The sequence below is a fragment of the Anthonomus grandis genome, chromosome 4 (genome assembly GCF_022605725.1).
Source record: "Anthonomus grandis grandis chromosome 4, icAntGran1.3, whole genome shotgun sequence".
NCBI classification, from domain to species: Eukaryota; Metazoa; Arthropoda; class Insecta; order Coleoptera; family Curculionidae; genus Anthonomus; species Anthonomus grandis.
This window is the reverse complement of record NC_065549.1, coordinates 8660097-8685792: the sequence shown is the minus strand read 5'-3', so window position 1 is coordinate 8685792 and position 25696 is coordinate 8660097. Positions and strand designations below refer to the sequence as shown.

The 25696-nt window shown below is 28.5% G+C and overlaps 1 protein-coding gene across 1 annotated transcript in view; it reads left to right on the top strand.

The window, feature by feature from the left end:
• The window catches only part of LOC126735527 (trace amine-associated receptor 1), a 116640-nt gene extending 104895 nt beyond the window's left edge, over positions 1-11745 (top strand). The window contains exons 6-8 of the mRNA XM_050439568.1: positions 1498-1815; positions 10426-10677; positions 10737-11745. Coding sequence (XP_050295525.1) covers positions 1498-1815; positions 10426-10677; positions 10737-10967 — 801 coding nt within the window. The 3' untranslated portion in view covers positions 10968-11745. The remainder of the gene's footprint in view (positions 1-1497; positions 1816-10425; positions 10678-10736) is intronic.
• The last annotated feature ends 13951 nt before the right edge of the window (positions 11746-25696 follow it).

Below are 25696 nucleotides of genomic sequence, written 5' to 3'. Positions count from 1 at the left end.
AAACTAAAAAAAATATTTTTTTTTAATAAGTTAAGATTTTTATATTTTTTTTTATATTTTCAAGTAATTGGGCAGGCCATTAAACATTATTGTATATGATTACATATATGATTTCTCAGTTGCTATCAATCTATGAGATATTTCTGGATATTTCTGGTATTGAATTAACGATAACTCTGGAATTTGAAAATAATTTTTTCGGTTTCTGTGGAAAAATATCAAACATTCACAATTACACAATTTTGATGTCAATATGTTTCGACATCTGAATATGCCACTGCAGCTGCCTGTACAGTGTACAACCAAGTGACAATACGTTTGCCTTAAAACATTACTCCACATGTGACGAGAGAATGAACATTTACAAATTAAATTATTTTTAAGTAATTTGAATCGAAGTATCTGGACATAACTCTTGGTGAGTAATTTATTCAATCACCGGCACAGTTTATTCTAGTAGGCAAATATTTGACCCAATCTAGGTTTACATCTATTTATTGGATCTAAGTCTTGCCTCATGGAAACAAATAAAATAATTAATTGACCATCTAAAATATTAATTAATTTAAATAGGTGAATGAATACTGACCTCTTTGCTTAAGTGCCGAATCCAATTGCAGAATGACAAATGTATTTTTGACTTTATCCGTTCGTTATGGAGCTGTTAAGAGTCAAAAAATGTAGTGACAAAAGTGTGTAAAACAAAATAATGTAAAAAATATAAAAAATGCTCCAAATAGTCGTCAAAAAGATAATTTGAAAAATGTATATGCCTGTAAAAAGATATTAAAGCATTTCAGAGGCAAAGCTTTTACGGCTAAAATTGACGAAGAAAGAAGAAATAAAATGAAACAAGAGAAGAGTAGGAATACTAAGATACCTCCTATGTCGACAATAGTAGCTAATTTTTCACCTTAATATATTTGTTTCTATACCTTCCTAACTTCACTAAGCACTATTGATACACTATTTTAGAATTTAAAATAAATATAAGCAAATCTTTTGCAAAGATTTGTTTGCATGTCTGTGGCTAAATAAATTTAATGAATAGGACCAAATGGTTTTGCATGTCAATTCTTGAATCTAATATTTGCAATACCAATTGCGCAATGATTGTCATCTCTGTATTTTGCCATTCCTACTTTACTCTATCTTTTCCTGCTACTACAGCCTTTTGTCGTTCTGTCGACCACATCTGTCTCCTGAACATTCTTCAATTTTTTCTCACGATTCGATACTACATCACTTTTTGGACAAAAAAAAGAAAGAAGGCACTTCTCACTAATTTATGTCGAGTCAACCTGTACACGTGCCTCTGATTAATTTTTTTTTAATAAGTTATTTAGCCTTTGAGATCATAAAGAAGAGCATCAAAAAGAAGACCCTATTATCATCTGAATAATTTTTTTTGCAGATGGATCAAAATGGTTCTAAATACGACGTCAACCATATGCTATGAATATATAAGATTAATAGATTTCTCTTATTATATTTCAGGCCTGGTTCATAATAATAATCAGCATAACTTGGGTCGGCTCGATGTCCCTGTTTACCGTCCTGGTAATTAAACACGGGGGGTTCTATTTTAACGCGACAGGCATGCACGCCTGCGAACCCTTTTACCCGAAAGCATCCCTCAGGATACTGGCCGCCTGCGGATTTTATTTCACATTCACGATGATCCTGATGTATTGCTACGGGTCCGCTTTTGACGTTAACAAGTTGGGGTTTAAGAAACCGCCGGGAATCCCCGCATGTAATTCGGTCGCGTCCGCAACGGTCGAGAGTCAGCAACAAGCCAACAGTATAGAAAAGGTAAGACAGTTCGTCAGAAAATACATTTATTTTTCTTTTTATGGCATGTAAACAAAAATAAAGAACCGGATTCATTTTTTAAGTATATTGCCAGAATATTCAGCTCTGGTTCAACTGAATCTAATTTGATTCTGTATATGAAATCAGCGATATACAAGAAAAAAAGATCAAAGGAGAGAAAGAAAATGACTAAAAGATGTTTTTAAAAATATTGAATTGGTTAAAATATGAAAATTGAAAATAAGAGTCAAATATTACGGATAACTTATATGGATATGATATTCACTTTTATAAAATTCGTTCGATAAAATGGTAATATTCTATTCGGCTTCCTATAGTCCGGGTTGGTTTCTTAGTTAAAAAAAATCCAAAATTGCATCTTGACGCGTACTGTAGGCCAAATGTATATTCTTGGAGCTAATGTACAAAAAATTTAAATATTTGTATTTATCTCATCTGTGCATTTTGAACACGAAATATGAAATTTCCTACGGACATTTAATATAATACAAATTACTATTCCTATAGAATAATCTTGGAATTTTATGAATATTCCATCCTGATTCTACACAATATTCAGGGAGTATACTTGAAACCAAATTCGTGACATTTGTGCGAGGACAAAAGATGCATATACTTTTAATATTTTTAGAATATTCACAATTTAACCTTTTAGTAATAAACAAATATTTCTTAATTAGTGTTTACTTGGGTATATATTTTCCCATAATTCCCTAAGTATTATATAAATACTTGGCTGTAAGTTTCGCTAAATTAGTCTAATAATTACAAAATCATCTTAAATGTTCCATTAACGAATATCTAAAAAAAATCCACTACTTCCACAATATTCGTGAGATAAAAGATTTAAAAAAAAAATAAGTAGAAGTTCATCACAAGTCTAACTTTAAAAAGGAGGCAACTATATAGAGAAATATAATAGTAAGGAGTCAAGGAAGAAAAAAATGGCATAAAACCACACAGATATCCACAATAAAAAAATAAAGCTGATAAAAACCCTGTAGTTTAATATAAATAAATAATAAATTCAAATTGAATAACAAATAAAATGCGTAACCTAAATAGGTTCTCACTGTAAAGAAATTCTTATTCTTAAATTTTATCTGAAAATTAATAAAATGATAATATATAAATAATTAGGAGTTATCGATTCTATTAGTCTACGTTAAACAAAGAAAGAAAATAAAGGAAAGGCGATAAAAAAAAGAGAACAAGGATGAGACAAAAAATGAAAAATAGGTTTCGTTATAAGTAAAAATAGATACCAAATATTATGCATAACTTATATGAAGAAGGTTTGCACTTTTTTAAAATTCTTTGAATAATTAATTATTTTAAAACAAAGAATATAATCTGCTTACTAAGCATAATACCAGAAAATTCATATTTATATTCGATTTCAACATTCTGTTTTCTATATTCCAGGTTTGCCTCCTGTTTCTATAATGCTAAAATACGCACATTTAAGTGTAAAGTAGAGCAAATGTATGATTTTTAAAGATTTGTACAATTTCAAGAAGTGTTTTCGAAATTAAATGGGTGGTGTTTTTGTAAAAAAAATAATAAAATAATTATTTTAAGAATACTTATACTCATTAGCAATTTAATATATTTTTGTTCTTATATATTTTTTTACTTAAAGTGTTTTTTTCGTAGAATTTCATAACTAGAATATATTTATCTGACAGTAATATAAACTAATTGAAACTAAAATTAAAAATTTAATTTTAAGGATTCCAGGATTGTGCAATTTGGACTCGAAGTCTAATATTTTCTTTAAGTATATTTAGTATATTATAGACTACTATCCTTGCGAACTGTTCTTTGCATTTTTCTGCATGGACAAATGCAGCACATTCCTTTAATATATTAAGAATATTTATATTCCTTCTCAAGTATAAGTATCTGTTTAAATATATTTCTTCCCATGATTCCCTAAATAAAATATTGACACTTGGCTACAAAATTTACTAAAAAATTCAATTTTTCACCAATATTTTTACAATGAAAAATTGTCATAAATTATAAGAAGTTTATAGTTTAATTTATCATAGATTTCAGTAAAAAAACGCCATTTTATAGAGAATAATAATAAAGTTTTTAAGAGATCCACAATAAAAATAAAATTCCTAAGAACCCTGAAGTTTATTATAAATAAGTAATTAATTTAAATAGAAAAATTAACAAAAATTATGCATAACCTTAATGAATATGATTCTTACTTTAAAATTTTATTATTTCTACCCGAAAGTTAATTAAATGATATTTTTTAATTAATTAGGAGTTATTCGACTATTTTGTTACTAATCTAAGTTGAAAAAATAAGGAAAATAAGGGAGCGATAATATACAAATGGAGAACGAGGTATGAAGTATGAGGAAAAGAAAATGATAAGAAAAAGGTTTTATTATAAAGAAAGAGCAAAAAAACAGGTATAGGGAGATTTTCAGAAATCCACAATAAAAAAAAGCTTATAAGAACCCTAAAACTTCTTTATAAATAAGAAATAAATTTTATCGGAAAAATTCAAATTAAATAACAAATATTATGCATAATTTAAATGGATACAATTCCTACTTTCAAAAATCTTTGTTTCTACCTGAAAATCGATAAATTGATAATGTTTAATTAGTTAGGAGTTAATCAACTATTCAATTATTAGTTCTAGTTAAAAAAAGAAGGAAAATAAGGTTGCGGAAATATAGAAAAAAAGAACAAGAATGAGGAGAAGAAAATGACAAAAAAAGTCAAATCGCAAAACAGTTTCACTACTAACCAAAACCTTTACTTTTACTCTCGATTCGTGTTTTGCTAACGCTGCTGAGTTTTAATCAGATTATCTAAAATTAGTTTATTTTTAAAGCTTAGTATTAACCTTCTCCTGAAGATGATAACATCATTAGCAAAATACGTGTTAACGTTATACGTTAGCAAAATTAAAATAAAGAGTTTTGCTTAGTGGTAAAACTGTTATGTGATTTGAGTGTCACACCAAAGGTTAAATATGAAAATTGAAAATAGATACTAATTATTATACATAACTTAAGTGGTTACGATTCTTATTTAAAAAAATTCTTATTTGGAGATTCTACCTAAAATCGACAATATGGTAATTTTAAACTAATTACGAGTTACTGGTCTATTGCAAAAGTATAACAAGAAAAAGAAAATAAAAATGACAATAAAAGCTCTTATTATAAGTTACAAATTTTTTTGTAAGTTTTATTTGTACATACTTTGTTTTATCATTCGTTTTACCTTTATTTATGTAATTGTAGTTTGTATGTGTATTTGTTTTATTTTTATTTTACAATTTTAACTCGTATTTTGTTTTATTTTTGCTATTTTATTTTAGGCTTAAATTTTAATAATAAATTTTCTGTATATGAAACTTTTTGTGTTTTTTGTATATGTATGTCATTTTGTACAAGCACACACTTTTTTCAATTTATTTGCATTTTTTATTTTTATTGATTTAAATTTTTAAGCTTTTAAATATGTATTATATTATCTATATATTATGTATTACCTTTTGTAGCTGAAGCTAAATAAATACATTATTACTTAAACGTGAAAATTGACAATATAGAATATTTTGCATAACTTAAATGGATACGATTCGACTTTTTTATGTTTTTCCTTATTGCACCTAAAAGAAATCTCTGAAAGAAGGTAATAACTTGTCAGCTAAGGTTTAGTAGACTATTTCTTCTATATATGTATTTTTACGACAAATGTTCGTATCTTAGAAGTAATATATTTAAATTTAACGAAGAAAGAAAAAAAATTGATGGGTAGATATTGAAAGAAATAAAAAAGGGGACAAACACAATTTATAAGCCATTTAAGATGGCTTTTAAAGAGTTCCAACAATAAAAGATAACAAAGAAAAATAGAAAGAAAAGATGTGAAAACCACAAAAGTTTCTCTAGCACCTAAACAATTTTCTTCTCGTCAACTCGATAATAAACCCATGGCTTTATCAGCTCACATCCGCAAAACAAGAGACACAGATTTGTCGAAACCTTGTCACTCCACACAGTATAGGATTACCGAAATTAACAAAAACAAGAAAGGCACGAATAATCCCTTTTGTCCCAGATCAAAAAAGCGGTATCAAAGCAGAAAATACGGAATCGTTTCAACCTCAACACCTCCATTGTGAAGTTTGTCTTTGTCCTGGCGCCGTCGTCTTTCGCTGCCACTCAGATTTTCTCTTAGAATTTAACCGTCACTTTGATAATAACCGACGAGACATTTACACTGGATGGAGTAATTAAGATGTAGTTCGTTGCCATTTAGATTATGCCATCCCTTATTGTGTGTTTACAAAATTGGAAGCGATCGTCGAAATTGTTTAAGTGTGTAGATTGAGTCTCAGTATGGAAGTAGGTGGGCACTTAATCTAATTGAAGAAGTTCTTAAGTACTTTAGATTAAAGCTCTTAAATTTTAAAATGGAAGTTTCTTTTAATCGGTTTTTTCTTTCTTCATCTTTTTTGTTATAGCTACAATTAAAGTAAAATGTTTTTACAAAGATTATTATTTAATGAATTTTCTGGTAGAAATATTAAAATTGAAAGCAAGAATCATATCCATTAGGGTTATGCATAGTATTTATTAATTTTTCCATTTAAATTGGTCATTTAATTTTTATAATATCAGAAAAGTCCTTGGGAAGCTAACCGTTTCTCACTTTATTTTTCCATATTTTATTACAGTTTTATATTTAAGTAGCGTCAATCAATAAAATTTTCAAAATTTTAAAAACAAGGGTTTTTATTCTTTTTATCATTTTTATAATTTCTCGTCGTTTACCATTTTTTGTGAAATTTTCTGGTAATTTGTCCTTATTTATCAAAATGTCCTGCTATATTTCCTGAAAAGAAAACTAAAGTATAGACTTTAGTCTACTTTTCTTTCTGGTTTTATTTTTAGAATTTTTCGCGAATTATTTAATAATTTTTTTACATCTTCTATAATTTTTGCCAATAATGATATTTCCTTTTTTTTGTCTCTTTTTCTACGTAACTCCTCTATTCTTTCCGTCTTCCAAATTCTCTTAAAATTTAAACTCAACGAATAAAAACATTTTGGAACACATTTAGGTCAATCATATTCCAAATCTCAAATGGTTTCTTCCTTATTTTTTTTTGCTTCAATCTTGCTAATTTTTGTTTTATTCTTATATTTGTGTATATTTTTGCTTCTTTCTCTTCTCCTTAAAATTTGTATAAAAACTTGTTTCCTATTTTTTTTTAAATTTTTCTTTTACTTTCACCTTTGTGAAGCAGAAACATCTCTGAAAATCCTAAAAAAATTCCTTTTTTTGACGTCTTTCGGATTTTCGAACATTCTTTAAAAAAACGTTTATTTCTGTATTCTCCTTCCTACTTTGTAGTTTATTTTGACTTTTTTTATTTTATTATTTATAATATTTTCTCTAGTTATTCGAATAAATACAATGGCAAATCACAAAAGTGCGGCAGAGTTTTTACAATTTTATATTAAAATATTGTCTTGCTTCTTTGTATTATAATTTGTACTTTTTAATCTTCTGTTCCTGTTTTATTTTCTTATTTCATATTTTTTATTTTCATTGCGTTACATGAAGACAAAATTGGAAATTATGGTTTTCTTAGCTATCTGGAAGAAGATAAAAAAATTAATCTATTTACTTTAAAAATGGCTTCAACTTCTTAAAGTCTATATTCGATTTTTCTAAGTAGTTAAATAGTGCATTTCCTATTAAGTCGGAAGAACAAAGAAACAAGAGTATTTTGTGTGCCTCAACTACTTAAAATTAATATTAGACTCCTTTCAAATAGTTGAATAATTATTCCTAGCAGTTGAGCAAAGAAATTCGTAATCTTGTTGTATCTCTTTCATAACTTCCAGGATGTAAATAGAAGTGAAATATTTTCTTCAATTACTTACATTCTAATTAAATCTATATTAGGGTAATTAAGTGATAATTTTTTTGTTAATTTCAGATAGTTTAAAAAAATTGTTTATTTGTCTCTCAACTCCCTGAAAGGACAAAGAAATTAACCAGATTTTCTGAGAGCATAAAAATGGTATTACTACTTAAAATCAACTGTCAGATAGTTAAATATACAATTTTCCTCTCACATTTATAGCAGAAAAAAAGTAATAAATTTCTTTTACTATTTTTCTTTTAATTCTAGGCAGTTAAGTTCGTGTTCATCTGTCGCTCAACAACATGAAAGAACAGAAAGAATCTGTTTTTTCTTAAGTACATGAAAAACTACTTCAACTACTTAAAATCAACTGTCAGATAATTAAATATCAAATTCTCCTTTCACAGTTGAAGCAGGAACAAAAATATGAATTTTTTTTTTCTCAACTACCTGGAAGAAAAGAAAAGTATATCTTATCAACAGAAAATGGCTTCAACTACTGAAAACCTGTAGGCGAATTTTCCCAGGTAGCTGAATATTAATATTTTGTAATATATTTATTCCAGGATGTTGAATTTAAAAAATTTAAAGACTTTTTCTCAATTCTCTCAAAAGAAATTTAAAATGACTTACTTAAAATCATCTGACAGATAGCTTTACTTTAACTTCTTGTAATAAATATATTAGAACAATAAGTGTTCAACTACCTGAAAAATTACTTATAGGGATTTTGAGTAGTTGAAGCCATTTTCTGTTCATGAGTTTCACTTCTCTTTTCTTTCTTCCAGGTAGTTGTGAAAAAAAAAATCATATTTTTCTTTACCTTAAATATTTTCTTCTTCCAGGCAGTTGAGAGGCAGATAAACATAATTTGAACTGCCTGGAAGAACTTTTTTTTTCATTTTTACTTGAGAACATGAAAAATGACTTCAACTACTGAAAATCTATATAAGGATTTTTCCAGGTAGTTGAAAATTATTATTTGTAATATATTTATTCCAGGAAGTAAAAGCATAGAAATTTTATGACTTTGTTTTATCTTTTTCTTGTCTGTCTCTTCTAAGAATAAAATGACCCGGAAAAACAGAAACAATTTGTTTTTTCTTAAGTACATGAAAAATTACTTTAACTACAAAATCAACTGTCAGATAATTAAATATCAAATTTTCCTTTCGCAGTTGAAGCAGGCAAAAATTTGATGTTTTTTTTCTCAACTACCTGGAACAAAAGAAAATTATATCTCATCAACAAAAAATGGCTTCAACTACTGAAAATCTATATAGGAATTTTTCTAGGTAGTTGAATATTGATATATGTCATAATCCAGGAAGCTGAAATAAAGAAATTTTAACATTTTGTTTTATCTTTTTCTTGTCTGTCTGGAAGAATGAAATGACTTCAACTATCTAAAATCAACGTTATGGCCCTTACATGAAGCTAAATAATGAATTTTTTATTTATTGCAAGCAAGAAATTTATGTGGTCAATTTTCAACTGCCTTGAAAAATAGAAAAATTCATTGATTTTCTTGAAAGAACAAATAAATGGCTTCAATTACTTTTAATAAGCCTAGCCGGTTGAAGAAATTAAATTGTAAGCTTGTTTTAATTCCTTTACAATTGCCAGGTTAAATCGAGAAATGATAATTTTTTCTTAAAAAAATTGAATTACTTAAATTCTTTTAAAATATATAAGAGTGACTAAATGACTATTTTTCTTTTAATTCCAGGCAATTGTAATAGCGCTTATTTGTCTGGAACAACAGACCTGCTTTCTTGAGAACATGACTTCAACTACTTAAAATCATATTTCAGATAGTTGAGAATGATCAAAATTTTCTCTTTCTCATTTATGAATAGAAAAATTAATTAAAAATAGCTTTTGCTACTAAGAATATATGTAAGGATTTTTTCAGAAAGTTAAATATTAATTTTTACAATTTATTTATTCCAAAAAGTTGCAGTAAAGAAATTTGTAGACTTTTTATTATATTTTCCTCAACTGCCTGGAAAAATGAATTAATTTTGTCGAAGAAATTTAAAATAGCTTTAACTGCTCAAAATCAACGATATGGTCCTTACAGGAAATTTAATAATAAATATTTCTTGCAGTTAAGGAAAAGAATACCTAATATAAGGCAAAACTTTTCAATATCTTATTTCAATTACCGTCGTATTTTCTATTATCTATATTTTCACATGTAAACATGCAAGAAAAATTGAAAAAAGTAATACCAAAAGTATTTATGTTTTTTTTGGCACTTCTTTTTGAGCTTTTATAATTTTTTCAACTTAGATCAATAAATAATATTCTTGTTAAGTATCTCAATTAAAATTTAAATATTTATAAGAATTTTATTTATATTATAAAAAATAATTTTTTCTGTATTTTTCTAGTTCAAGAAAGTTCCAATTAAAGTTTTTCTTTTTTAGCTTAAATTTTTGGACTACTTTTGATTTTTCTTCTTTATTTTTTGTTTTTAATATTAATAAAATTCTCGTCATATACAAGTTAAGTTTGTTTAAAACTTAGTTTTTTTTAATTTTTCTTTTAGATCTCCATTAACTAGTTACACAACAACTTCAACATTTCGTTCTTCTTCTTTTTCTCCATAATATCAATAACTCTTTCTTTCACACTTCTTATTCTCAAGTCATCCTTCCTTTCAGCTGTTCGACCACGAAAGAAAACTAGGTCTAGTGTGTTCCCGTACTATGGCCGCCATGTCTCTAGGCTTCATAGTCCTAGTAACCCCCTGGACCATCCAAGAAGTTGTGGCAGCATGTACGGGCTCCAGAGCCCCACCATCTCTGGATTTCGTCGCAACCTGGATGACCTTAAGCAACAGCTTCTGGTACCCATTCATTTACTGGATCCTTAACAGCCAATTCAGGAGGATATGTAGGGAGATTTTCAATGGAGTAAGCGATGATGCAGTTGGAATGTGATAATCATCAGCTTGATTTCAATAATTTTCCAGATTTTCCGATCTTCTTCTCACCTGAATAAACATCATCATGAGCATTTTTGTAACAATTCGCCTTCGACGAACTTCGTGGGACACACTCCGGATTGTGATTTGGAACGTCTGTCGGAGAAGTACTGGGGGGAGATCTTGGAGCGGACTGTCTCAACCAGTTCACTCCAACCTAACGTGGTATCTACGTGTAATGGAGATATCGAACTCACAATCATGAATTCGGACTTATGAAAGCAGGACAAGACCACACAAACGTTCGATCTGGCTACGTGCGATAGTATGGGCAGCTCAGCGGAAACCGCTATCGTCAGCAAATGATCTTGTGTGGTCTTCTGAAAGAATTGTTATGTTGGAACTATTCAGGAACGTTGAAAATAGTGAGGAATTGTTGAAACAATCAATTGAAACAATATGAACTATTGATCAATTTATGTAAAATACTTGAGTTTTAGGAGTGAAATCGGTTACGTCTTTAGTCTTAGTTTCTAAAATGAAGTGTTTTGCTTAAATTAAAGCGCCTTAGGGTGACATCTATGATGTAAGCGAAGTAACGTTTAAAACAATCCGTGCAGAAAAAAACTGTAACAACGTCAGTACCTAGTGGTACTTCCACCTTAAGTGAATATTAACAGATGGCAGGTCTGTCGTTACGGTAGAAAACTAGTCACTTAACATTCCTTACATGAACCAGTGATTGCCACTTATGATCGATGGTTGAGTCATAATAATAGTCTTGATGATTGAATTTTAATTGCTATGACAGTGTTGCAATATGTATTGATTGCTAAATGGTTGTTTTTTTTCTTTCATGACGTGTGTGTGGGTTTATACGTTAAATAAGAAACTTTGTATAAGTAGTTATTTTATTAAAATTGCGTTTTGACGATAAATCTCCATGATGTCTAAGAAGGGTTATTATGTCTAGAACCAAAGAAATATTTGTTTTATCTTTAATGTTCCCTAAGGGGTTTGAATTGGTGTCGTTTAGTTCAAATCTTTACTGATACTTGAATCTGGAATAGTTTATTATGTACTCGTCAAATTTATGGAAAATTCAAGAACTGGATACTCTTTCATCGCGATACAAAAGAAAGATCTTAAAAATATCTTTAAATTACATTAAATGTCTTATTTGTGCGTCTGTTTTTTTTTACAAATATATTTTTGTTTTTTTTTTGTTTTTTCTTTCCAAATTTCTTTATTAAAATTATATCTATCAAGGTTCTTACAGAAATGACTTTTGTCTTTTTTTTTGTAGAATTTTGTCTTTCTTTTTGAACGTTATTTATGTGATAATTTTATTAAATTATTATAAGTAAAACTGACAAAACATTTTTTTTTCTAACCAAATAACACAAGACATGAGAGTTTTAAACCAAAATTCTGATTGGACATCTGAATCAAATGTTGTAGAAAAGTTCCACTAATATTGTTCCATCTTAAAATAATTTATTTATTTAAATTTCACATTTAAAAGAACTTAAAACTGGATTTAAGAATAAAAGGGGAACATAAAAAAGTTTAAGAGCATTTAAGTTAATTCCCAATAGACGCAGCATTAAAAAGCATCTACCAAATCAAAAGAAAAAGAAAAACATTAAGATTAGAAAAGCAAAATATTTTTTGTTTAATATTCTAAATTATTTAAATAAATAATTATTATTATATTACTAATTTTTTTGTCATTATTTATTATAAAAAAAATTAATTAGCTGAAGAACCATTTTTGAAAAGAAAAATTAAAAAAGAAGGAGTTATTAAATTTAATTACAGAAAAAAAAATTAATTATGTAACATGGTTTTGGCCGAATAATTGAATATATGTATAATTTTTCTGTCAATTATGATTACTTACTAATATTTTTTAATTTTACTATTTTTTTTTAAATTTTACTACGAAATAAAATATTTTTAAGATATTTTGTAAAAAAAAAAATTTAATTAAGTATATATAAATTATTTTTAAGATATTCCTTTTTACATTTAAAACTTTTTTCCGCACTAACTACACTAACAACAAAATTAATTCACCACTATTATAATTAAAAAAAAATATTTTTTATTTTATAATATTGATCCAATATTTGTGTGTCTTAACTAAATATATTCTTATTAAAACTTAATAAAAACGTTAACAAAAGATAAAATTCCAAAAGAAGGTAACAAAATAATAAAGAAAAAACACAAGAAAATTAAATTTTCTTTGATTCTATACTTGGACAATATCTTCATCAACATATTTAACGTATTTGAAGAATTCTGGAAGTTCTTGAAAAGGCGACAGATCATGATCTAAATATTCTCAAGTGGGTTAAAATTAGGACTGTTTGCCGGACAATCCATAGTTTCAATTCCAACTTCATTCAAATATTTTTTCACAATTTGAGAAGCATGCGGTCTAGCATTAATTATAATTACATAATTTGTTGGTCCTATTTCTGTTTAAGAACTAGAGGCTATGGTTTATAAGAAAAAAATATTGTTCACTACATTTATATATTTGTATATTAGAATTTTCAAAAATAATTCAAAATAAGTTAGTGGTAAAATAAATCGAAATATGCGTTAATTTTGCTGACTAGTATAGTTAAAAAGAATTCAATTTAATCTATCTATTTCGAAGACATAAAAATGACTGCGGTATATTATTGAATGATTTAGAAGACGTGTTAGGATGATATTTTTCAGAGTCTCCCTAAATTCCACAGGACATTCCTGGGATGTTTAAAATAGAAAGGTAACAATATGACAGCAAAAGAAAAATATAATAATTACATAGATTATTATTGTTTAAAAATGTTCTTGGCAAAAATATTACACCTATGAAATTTTTTATTGTTTTTTAATTAAAATATTAAAAAAAAAACAGTTCAATCTCTAAATTCCTCTAAAAATTAAGCACATTTACAAAGATTTATTGCATTATATTATAATTTTTTTTACTTTTTAGGTATATAGTCTTTTCTTGGGACATCCTTCGAATATCATTCAATTTCACAGGATATTTACGGGATGTTTTAAATAAAAAAATACGAATTATATGATTTAGCTGAAAATTCAATATGTTGTAAATTTATTATTTTTTCACATTCTTGAGATATTTTAAATAGAAAAATAATATTTATATTAAAATAAGAAAATAATAATTACATAGATTATTATTATGGACAAATCCTTTAAATAAATCAGTTTAATCTCTCAAATCCACTTTAATCCATTTTGATTATCAAAATATTCTTTTCTTCAGATATCCTCAGAATCTCCTTGGATTTCAAAGAACATTTCTAGGGTGCTTTAAATAAAAATGTAGTAATTACACCAAAGAAAAAATAGTAATTTTCGTAAATAATTCCATGAAAATTTAATATGACATAAATTTAATATTTTAATTTTTTTCCACTAAAATATTTTTAAAACACTTTTCAATTTAATGTCTCAATCCACTAAAACCTAAAAAAAAATATTTAAAAAAATTTGCGAAATATTATGGCATTTTTTAGTTTTTTTCTCAGATCCTTAGAATTTTCTTGATTGTCACACAACGTTCCTGGGATATCTTTTTTACAAAAAAAAATTAATAGCAAAAAAGAATTTCAAGAAAATTTAATATTATATAAAATAATTTTTTTTATTTTTCCTAACAAAATTATTCTCAAAAAAATTTACAATTTAATTTATCAATTCTATTAAAACCTAAAAACATTTAAAAAATGTTATTGTGTTATATTATGAAATTAGTTAAGACGAAACATCCATTATAATTTTCTCTTCTGCGTCTATTCTTGGAATATCCTATATATGTATATACCTACGGGCTGTCCGGAAAGCCAACGATAATACTGAAGGGGCTGATGGAGCAACTCATAAGCACCCAGAAAAACATAAAATGACCTTAGTAAAAAATCGATGGTTTTCGAGATATTGCCACTTTAGTGGAAGTCACCAAAATCCTACTCTTGTATCAGATTTTCGATTGTCACGCCTTAAAAATAGATATTTTTTAGAATCTCTTTTTAGCTATGCAACACTAAATAGTCATTTTACTAATCAAAGACAAACATTAAACTAAACGGCCTAAAAATTTAATAAGAAATCTATTCTAAAATAAAGTATTACTTATTTTTATTTTTTAAACTTTGAATTTGACCGCTCATACTGGATCGAAAAATTGTACAGCAACCCAGCTAATACCTTAAAAAGTTTGCTCATTTAATTTAATTTTAAAATTACCCAATATGTTTAAAAAAAAGCTTTACTGTTATTGTGATAGAGTGAAAGATAAACCTACCTTATGAAAAAAATCTACCTTATGAAAAAAATAAAACAATTTTATAATTATGTTATGTTCAAAAAATATTTTTATTTAACTGAAAAAAAAATTTAAAAATCAAATAATATGTTCGAACTGTCTACCTACTTTTAATAAATGACCTGATCCATCTTGCATTCCTGGCAGCGTTAAGATCGTGGGCTGCATCATTTATTCGCTGCCGTAATTCAGCAATATTATTTATTGGTCTTGGATAAACCGTTTCTTTTATGTATATAACCCCAGTAAAAAATCGAGGGGGTTTAGGTCTGGAGACCTGGGAGGCCATAAAATTGGACCAAGTCGGCCGATCCATCTGTTGGGAGTATGTTTGGTTTAAATACCGACGAACTTCATAGGCATAATGTGCCGGGCAACCATCATTTTTGAACACATTATTCGGCGCCTGGCAAAGGAACATCTTCTAAAATAATTGGTAGATTGTTTCAACAAAAATCTAAATAAGCCTGCCAGTTCAAATTTTCTGGTAATTCGAATGGGCCAATTACACGTCCGTTCAAGATACCGGTCCACAAGTTTACTTTAAATCGGTACTGTGACCTTTCTTCTCGAATAGAGTGGGAATTTTCCAACCCATAAATGTGCAAATTGTGCATGTTCATAAAGCGATCTTTTTTGAATGTACTCTCATCCGACCACAGTATATTATTTAAAAAATTCGGATCCTCTTGATTTTTTTGCAACATTCTGCGTCAAAATTGTAGGCGTGGTTCGTAGTCTCGAGGCAGTAGGCTTTGCACTCGCACTCGTTTAACATGATAAGGGTGATATTGAAATCGTCTAGTGATGTCGTTTACTACCGATTTCGGTATCCCTGTTCTTTTTTCGATTGCTCGTGCCGGAGTAGTCGGATCATTTTCAATTTCTTCTAAAACTTGATCAACATAATTAATACGAGGTCTTCCCTCTCGAACAGGAGCATGAGGCATTCTGCCTCCGGAATATGGGCGGTGAACATTAATAAATATACGATAGTCAGGATATCGGGCCAAATTTGGATATCTTTCTTGATAAAGATTAAATACTGCTAGAGCATTTTCTCTGCATTCACCATAAATGAGATGCATTTTCTTGGGCAGTATACGACAAGGGCATAATAAATGAATAACCAATAAAACAAATAGCTCAAAGAACACAGTCCACAGACACAAAATGAACACAAAAACAAATCCAAAGCAAAAGGTAACAGAAACGTTAGGATACAAGCAAAAAAGTACTTAGTTCACGGAATACTGTGAACAAACTAAATTCCAAAAATGTTTGTTGTTTATTGCTATGGTGATAACGATTACCTTCGCTCTTGATTTTTTTAATTTTTAAGTTAAATAAAAACATTTTGAACATAACTTAAAAATTTGTTTAATTTTCTTACAAAGATATCATAAGGTGAATTAGGGTTATTTTTTACTATAACACAATAATAGTAAACTGTTAAAAAAACATTTAGGTAATTTTAAAAAGTAGATTAAATGAGCAAAGTTTTTAAGGTATTAGCCAGGTTGCCGTACAATTTTTTTGTTCAAGAATGAGCGATAAAATTCAAAGTTTAAAAAATAAAAATAAGTAATACTTTATTTTAGAATAGATTTCTTATTAAATTTTTTGGCCGTTTAGTTTAATGTTTGTCTTTGATCAGTAAAATGGCTATTCAGTGTTGCATAGCTAAAAAGAGATTCTAAAAAATATCTATTTTTAAGGCGTGACAATCGAAAATCTGATCCAACAGTAGGATTTTGGTGACTTCCACTAAAGTGCCAATATCTCAAAAACCATCGATTTTTTACTAAGGTCATTTTATGTTTTTCTGGGTGCTTATGAGTTGCTCCATCAGTCCCTTCAATATTATCGTTGACGTTCCGGACACCCTGTATAATATCTTTTAACTTCACAGGATAGTCCTGGGATATTATAAATGAAAAAAGAATAAATATATCAAAAGAAAGAAATAACTGCATTAATTATTATTATTTAAAATTGATTTAATATTTTAATTTCCTATCGCTTATATATTTTTAAACAAAAAATTAATTTATTCTCTACATTTCACTCAAATCTAAATACATTTAAAAAAAACCTTATATAACAAATTTTCAAAAATATCCATTTTTATAAATAGTATTTTCTTCACATTTTCAGAATCTCCTTAAATTTAACAGGATATTCCTTGCATGTTTTAAACAATAAATATTAATTACAGAAAATAAATGGGAAAAATTAAAATATTAAATTCCATAAAAATTTAATATTTTAATTTTTTCCACTAAAACATTTTTAAGAAAATTTTTAATTCAATCTGACAATTCCACTACAATCCAAAAACTGTTTTTTAGTGATATTATGGAATTATTTACTTAAGGAGTATTCTTATTAATGACATATGTTCTTTCTGAAATATTCTAAACATTAAAAGTATGTTACTGGTATATTTTCGTGAAAACATAATTTCTGTATTAAATTATGTATAGAAATAAAGAAAAAACATGTTTTGACTTGTTTTGACTCAAGATAGGAGAAATTGGTTTCAAAAGATTTCTATTATTACCTATAAAATTACACTTTCTTAATAAAAATTCCCTAAATATACGCAATTTATCACGATATCACTAATATATTTCTTAATTTTTGTCATAAAAAATGAGGTATTTTACTGAAAAAAGATAAATTATCCATTATTTCTTGCTTTCAATTTAAATATTAAATTTTATTTTAGCAAAAATTTCACCTAATCTAGTTCCATATTTACGATCTTGGTTAATTCTTTGGTCTAACTTGGAATTCCTTAACCTTTTTTTTGTCTTTTTCCATTGCATCATTTTGAAATTCTAATTTTTCCCATAAAACTTACGTCAGTGTTCACACTGATGAAAAATCTTATTTATTTTTGACCCTGAATAAATGTTATTGACTGATTAATCGATTCATTGATATCAAGCAATATTAATAACAAAACCACTGATTTATCGTGCTTTCTATCTACACAACTTATTACAAATAAGCAAGAACCTTATCTTTCGTATTTTCCGCTTGTCACGTAACACCCACATTGGAAATCCTCGTTGTCGATATTATCATTACAGCAAAAAATACTGTTTTCTACCATAACAATAGAAAGCCAATATGCCATTATTAAATGCGAATCCACGAATGTACAAACACCGCTATATGAAACTTTTCAAACATAACATAATCAGTTCGGGTAAGTATAAAAACCAGTAGCAATTTTTCACCAATGTGAAAACGCACAAACCTCTTAATTATAGGAATAAAATTGTATAAATCCTCGTCGTCGTCGTCTTGTGGTTATTGTGCAGGTTTATTTGATAATTTACTGGGAAAGTGTAAATCACTTTCACGCGTATACCTTTTAGCTGTAAAGATCGAAATTTGTTGTAATTATCGGAGGTTTTTAATTATCGTCGCATATGTTGCGTGTTTTTCTTACTTACAGGGTGTTTCACTTAAAGAAATAATAAAGGAAACTTTTTTTAAAATTAAAATTTCTTATTATGCAACACCCTTGTAAGCGAATTTATAGTTTTCTATTAATAAATCTTTCTTTTATAATAAGACATATTCTGTATTGACCGTTAAATTGTACAAACATAATTAAATAAAGCATTTTTCTTTATAAAAGCCCTGACGTTTCTTTTATGCCTTTTTCCTTTCAACGGCAGGTCTAACCTTTGGACTGCTTACGAGCCTTTGATACCGCATCCTGTTTGCATATTGAAATGCAAATTGAATTATAAAAGACCCTTTCTTGTAAAGGATAATGGACGATTTAAGCTAATGGGGTTTAACTGGTTATGGGTATATAGGTAAAAAATGCGAGTTTGTAGAAGACATTATAGGATGAAAGAGATTTTTTAGAAATAATTTTTTTTTTAAAAAGGTGGACTTACATTTACTAGGAAAAGGAGGCGATAGGTGTTTTGCTGTTGACTGATATAAGAAATAAGAACATCTTATGCGCTAAAATAATAGAGTTTTTTAATCCTAGCTGTCGCTCAAACAGTATAAAAAATAATATCAATAAAAAGCACCTAATTTCTCTAAAAAATTTAAACAAATAAATAAAATAAAATAGAGCAACAATTTGATATTGTCAAAAGTATACAAGGATAATGGCTTAGTAATTTTAAAAAAGAATGACTATATTCAAAACGTATTGGATTTTTTGGATTCAGAGGAGTTTCTTACAGTTAATAGAGACCCCACTGTCCTCGTATTTTACTAGATAACCAAATGTTGAACAGGTGTAGCTTAAGTCTTAAGTTCTTTAGCACTAAAAAAACTGTATTCTATGAATCCTAGCTCCGATCCTGTATGGTCTTGTTAAAATTCACAAGAGAAATATTCCCATAGGACCAGTGGTATCTTTTGTTATTTCTTCATGCGACAATCTCTGTTCTTAGTGTTCTGAGTTTTGATCCACAGAATCCTTAGCGTTTATTTGACTAAGAATTCCATAGATTTAACCAACAGTCTAAAAAATCTTGAAACCTATTTACCAATATTCCTTACAGATTTTTAGAGTCAGTAAAAAGTTTTCTATTAAATTATCACTTAGTCGAATGATCATCAATGGTCCTTTAAACTTGCTCAAAATAGTAATTAACCAGATTTTTTTCTAGTTTGACAACATAATTTCATGAGTCATCTAGAAAGGAAAATAGTCGATGATAAGTTTGGGAAGTATATTGGAAGTGATAAGTTAGTCATGGTAAGTTAAGTCTCACGATATATTATAAGAGGTACGTGGATGACAGTTTTATAGTCTGAAATAGCAGGGAGGAAGACTTATCAAATTTTCTTAGCTTTATAAATCCCTTACATCTATATATTTCTTTCACAAAACATACAAACATAAACACTTTTCACAAACATAAAAAAAATACTCAGACAAAATACACACAAAGTAAATAGGTACATAGCAAAACAAAAATACTGTACAAATTATCAAATTGTACAATTTGGTCAAAATACATAAATAAAATAATTTTTATATACAAAAATACACACAATTATATGTATAAAATTGTCAAAAACCTTAGTCTCAGAAAAAAATAACATACAATAAAAAGCAGGCAAACATTTTGCAAATAATAGGTAGCTAATAACGCCAGTGTGTGTGCTTTAAAAGGAAATATTAAAAAAGTCTTCTACTGTATATAGGGCTTTTTGCAGAAGTAAAGATTTTAGGGCATTGCGAAAACAACTAAAAGTAGTCATCGAATTTATTACGGAAGGCAGATGGTTGTGCATTTTTATTGCTGCATAAAGTATAGAGTTCTTTACTAATTCCAACCGTGGAATTGGCCGATGAAGATTATGATCAACGTTCCTTAGTGAATAGCTGTGGGATGGTCTTTCTGGAATCTGCGACACATGTTTGCGGATAAGGCAGATAGATTCAAATATAAACAACGAGGGAAGAGTAAGGATCTTATATTTTATAAAATTTACTTGGCAGTGAGCTCTACTATCAAGTCCTAATAAGTAGCGAAGCGCTTTCTTTTGAAGTTTAAATATACGCTCAAATTGGGTCTTGCAGCATGTACCCCAGAATGGAAGGGTGTAACGAAGATGTGACTCAAAAAGTATAATAAACTGTTTTGGCCGTGAAAAAGCCTAATTCTCTTGAAACTGATCTTATGGCAAAACATGCCGAGCTTAGTTTTTTAGATAACGTATCTATGTGCAAATCTCATTCAATTCAAAAAAAAAATCACATCAAAGAGCCGTCCACAACAAGACTCAAGAACTTGACAGACTCAACAACTTCCAAACTGGTATTGTTTAGAATAAATGGAGGAATGGTCATTTTATATGATAAGACTTTAGTTTTTGAGAGATTTAAGCATAAAAGATTGGAATCCCACCACGATTTAATGAAGACCAAGTCGTTGGAAATTGTTGTATGTAGTGCTATTGTATTCGGATTGCTCCAAGTGAAGACAGCAAAAAACAGATTTTTCTGCTTATGTTTAGGCTGGCCAGATCATTCATAAACAGCAGAAAGAGCATAGGACCCAAAACGGAACCTTGAGGTACCCCACATTCAATTGGTTTACAAGAAGATCTTGACGTATCGACCTTTACAAGTTGACTTCTGTTGCACAAATATGACTTAAACCATTGAAGGGATATACCTCTGAATCCATAGTGCTACAATTTGGTAATTAAAATAATGTGGTTTACGCAATCGAAAATTGTTGCTGTCAAGTAATTTTTGTTGATATTTGAATAAACGCTGTTAAATAGGGAGAACATAGCATCGTTGGTGCATTTTTTGCTCAGAAATCCAAACTGATAAGGGGTTAAGATATTATATTTAAACAAAAATGACAAAAACCTTTTTTTAGCCAGGCGTTCTTCGATCTTTGAGAGGGTTGGAAGAAGTGCAATTGGACGATAGTTTGAGGCTTGATCTTTATCTCCTCCTTTATGTAATGGAATGATTATTGCAGTTTTAAGGCAGTTTGGAAAGACTCCATTTTGAAATGACATGTTGATTAGGTCTACTAAATGGATTAGAGTACAATCAGTCATATTTGAAAACATTTTAAGAGTAAGCCCATCTGTACCAGTGCCTAATGATTTGTTTTTTATTTCGTTAATTGTACTTTGAAGTTCTGTAAATGATACTGGCGTAAAAAAGAAATTGTGCAAATTTTCATTAGTGTGATATGACAGGGGATCATCAGAAGGTGTAATGCTGGCCATTAGATTTTTTGCCACGTTTACAAAGTAATTGTTTAGGTCCTCGGGTGATGTAGAGATAGTGCTAGTTGAGGTAAACTTATTTCTTAGTTCGTTAACAATAGACCATGTTTCTTTAGCTACATTGCCAGATTTTTCCAGCCTCCCACTGTAATAGATTTCTTTTGCAGCTTTAATTGTTTTAAGATAAAATTTCCTATACTGCTTGACGTAATTATGAAAAGCAATAGATTCTGAGATTTTTTTTAGGTAGGAAAGTGAGCGCATGTTTTTTGCCGATACACGAAGACCTTTGGAGGACCAGGGCTTTTGTTTTTTAGTTTTAAATGGCCTTAGAGGAAAAGATATATTTGCAATATCTGATAGCGAATTTAAGAATCTGGAGAACTCATTATCGACATCATCTGAAAGAAAGTTCCAGTTTTCCGTTAGACTATGATTCTTAAAACTTAGAAAATTATTTTTGTTATAAACACGGCCTAATTTACGCAAAGTGCTATTGTAAATTGAATCCAAAGAGAAGCTGGTTAATATAGCTTCATGATCTGAAAAGCCCGAACTGAAAACAGTACAATTTAGGAGTTCTGGAGCAAAGGATGATCCTACGTAATCAATGGTGGTGAAGCTATTTTCAGTTATTCTGGATCGATTAGATTTTCGTAAATAAAAAGTGTGTTAATTAGAATTTAGAGGTGTTTTTTTTTGGGAAAAACTATATTGAGTAAGTACTAATTTATGGCTATTTTTTTCTTACTTGAGCAATGGCGCACTGAGAATTTTAAATCAAAACGGCCCTTAGTGGAAAATACATTTTTTTTTGAAAAAAATAATTTTTAGCCCGAAAAGCGATTTTTTTCTCATAATTAAATAAGTTCAATGTTAATTTTGAAAAAAACATCACCTTAATTAAAAAAAAACTAACTGAAAATGAATACCAACATTTCTTTAAAATACTAAAAAAGAAGTCAAAATGGCGTCTCTAAATGCTTTTTCTTATTATAAAATTTAAAAGTATATCGAGTGAGTATTCATTTTTTGCTACTTATTTCTGACTTAAGTAATTGTATACTTAAAATTGCAATTTAAAGCTCACTTTTTATAGAAAAAAATTTTTAGCAAAATAAATGACTTTTTCTAATTTCTAATTCTCTTTTCTGAACAAAAAAATTTTAAATAGAAAATAATATTTTTTTAAAAATTTATTGGTTTTTGTTGGAAAAAAAATTGCTGAAAATGGATGCTTTACAAAATCAAAATAGCGACCTTAAATGGCTTTTTTATTATAAGAGCTAACTATATTAACTGAGTACTTATTTATGGCTATTTATACTTAGAATTGCAATTTAAAGCTGACTTTTTATAGAATCTAATTTTAGCAAAATAAAATAGTTTTTCTTAAATGGAATATGTTCAATCTGAACTCTAAATAAGGCATCATTTTAATTGGAAAATATTAGCCGAAAATTAATACCCATACAACATAAAATAATTTAAAAAATATCAAAATAACGGCTTTAAATGTCTTTTTTATTATAAGAGTTAAATGTATCAGGTGGGTACTTAAGGCTTAATTAATGACAGATGTTTTTTTTTTAAATAATAAATAGACCACATTTATTGCATACTCTTTTTTTAAATTTACTCTGAACAGGAGGGCAATAGAGGTCATAAGGCATCTGCAAGAAATCTGAGAAATTGGGTGACATATTGAGCGAGAGTCTAATTGAGGATCAACTATCCCAAAGGCATTAAATCCATAATATGTTGTTTTGAGTAAAACCTTAAAAACCAGCAAAAGTGTTTGAAAGAAAAAATTTAAATTTGTTCTTGTAAAGAATTATTTTAAAAACATTTTTATCGCAAACAAAGTGCGGCTCCATTATAAAATGTATAAAATTAATAGAAATATGTTCATTTTTTTAATGGATTTAATTTGTTTTGCTTAATTGGAATGCGGATTTATGTCATTTTGCTTAGTTAGTGTGGATTTATTTCTTTGTGCTCAATTCTTTTTTGGATTTATTGCGTTTTGTACAAAACAAATATTTCATATTATTTACAAGGTTAATAAAATCTGAAATTTTAATGAAAAACTTATTTTATTAAAAAAATTACAAAGAAATCAAATATTTAAACCGACATCTTCTTCTAAGCAGTCACAGGTAGCTCCAGCATTGTCGTGTTGTTCTTCCTCTATTTCATTTCCACTGGTTTTCAAAATAATTTTGTACCATTCCAGTTCATCTTCTTGCTCCCATTCTTTACCAAACTCTTGAGCCAATAAATGTGTTAAAGAATTTTTCTTTTTTTCCTTAAGAGATCTTCCAAGTTCAAGTAGTTCCATTTGTAACTGAGAGTCTTTACCTTTTTTTATGCAGAGTTTTTGGAGTTTCAGAAGTACTTTCATACCTAAAGTTTCCGAAGAGTCTTATGGAGATGAGTGATAGGTGATGGGTGATTCTTTCGCAACACGATTCTTTTCATGTCGGATATACCGTCAGTCTTTTTTAGAAATTCTTGTAGGTGTTTGATGTCATCAAGTAGCCAGTTTTTCCCAAGATATTTTACTTCTCCAAAGTCGCTATATATATTGTTGTATTCTTCTGTAGTCTTGATTGTTGTTTGTTTTTTTAAGACTTTCTCTACTCGGCCAAATACCCTATCGGCAGGTAAGAAACTATGTCCTCTTATTGGAAAGGTAATATCTTTATTTTGGATTTATTGCATTTTGCTTAGACATGAAGGGATAATAAAATGGATTTAATGCATTTTGCTTAATTCCCCGATTTCACTAACTAGCTGTTTCTAATGGATTTAAATCATTTTGATGAAACTGGACTGTCAGGATAATAGATTGTCTAAAATACAGGAAATTTTAATATTCACCTGAAAAATGTTAAAAAATGGATTTAATGTGTTTTGGATAGTTGCTCCTCAATTGATAACATTGGGGTAAATCTGTAAGTGCCTTTCTGGGGTATCATTGGAATTTCTAAATCTTTACAAGTTTATAACAAGTCAGAATATGGAGGTGGCAGGAATATTCACAAAGAGTTTTTATAAATGCACTTCATGGCTAGCTGCAGTAGAAATCAGCTTCACATTTTACAACTTGTAACATACAGCAACGTTTAGCCTGACACAGCTTGACACACAGTAACGAAAGAGGGTAAGGAACTGGAAGACGTACAGCAAAAACACGATGTCACCTGCACCAAAAAATAAAGGAAATATCTGGATTAAATAATAGACTGTTTGATAATAATCACCAACAAGCAATAGATATCTCAAAGGAAATAGTCATATGGAAAAATTACATCCGAGGTTCATTTTCCGATTTTAACGAGAAGTGCAAACTCTGGTAAAATTTAACAGAATGGCTTGAGTCTACATTCGTCCTATTCCCAAAAAGCCAATGCCTCGTTAATGCAGTGATTTTAGGTTGATTAGTCTGATGATCAATGCCCTAAATATTTTTCTTAGATTTGTCCACAATCGAATTCGAGAGACCAGTTTTCAGGAGAGGCATGGGCACTTTTTAGCAGTTTAGCTTTCAAATTTTGGCTCAGAAATGCATGGACCAGCAAAAGAACTTATTCATATGGTTTGGTGACTTCAAACAGGCATTTTACAGATTTCCACATACAAAACTTCTAAACTGCATCCCTCGTCAACGTGAGAATCGACGAAATGGATATCTAATTAATAAGGAATCTTATGTGGTATCCAATAGCAAAAATTGGAACAAAAATACTACATCTGCGGAAATAGAGATTTGTAAACGAGTGTAACAGGGATGCATATTGTCACTAGTTGTTTTTTCGAAGAAGCCGTTTAAATCTGAACTATGAAATATTTAAGATGCAATCAAAGTTAATGAGAAAACCGTCAACAGCATAAGATATGC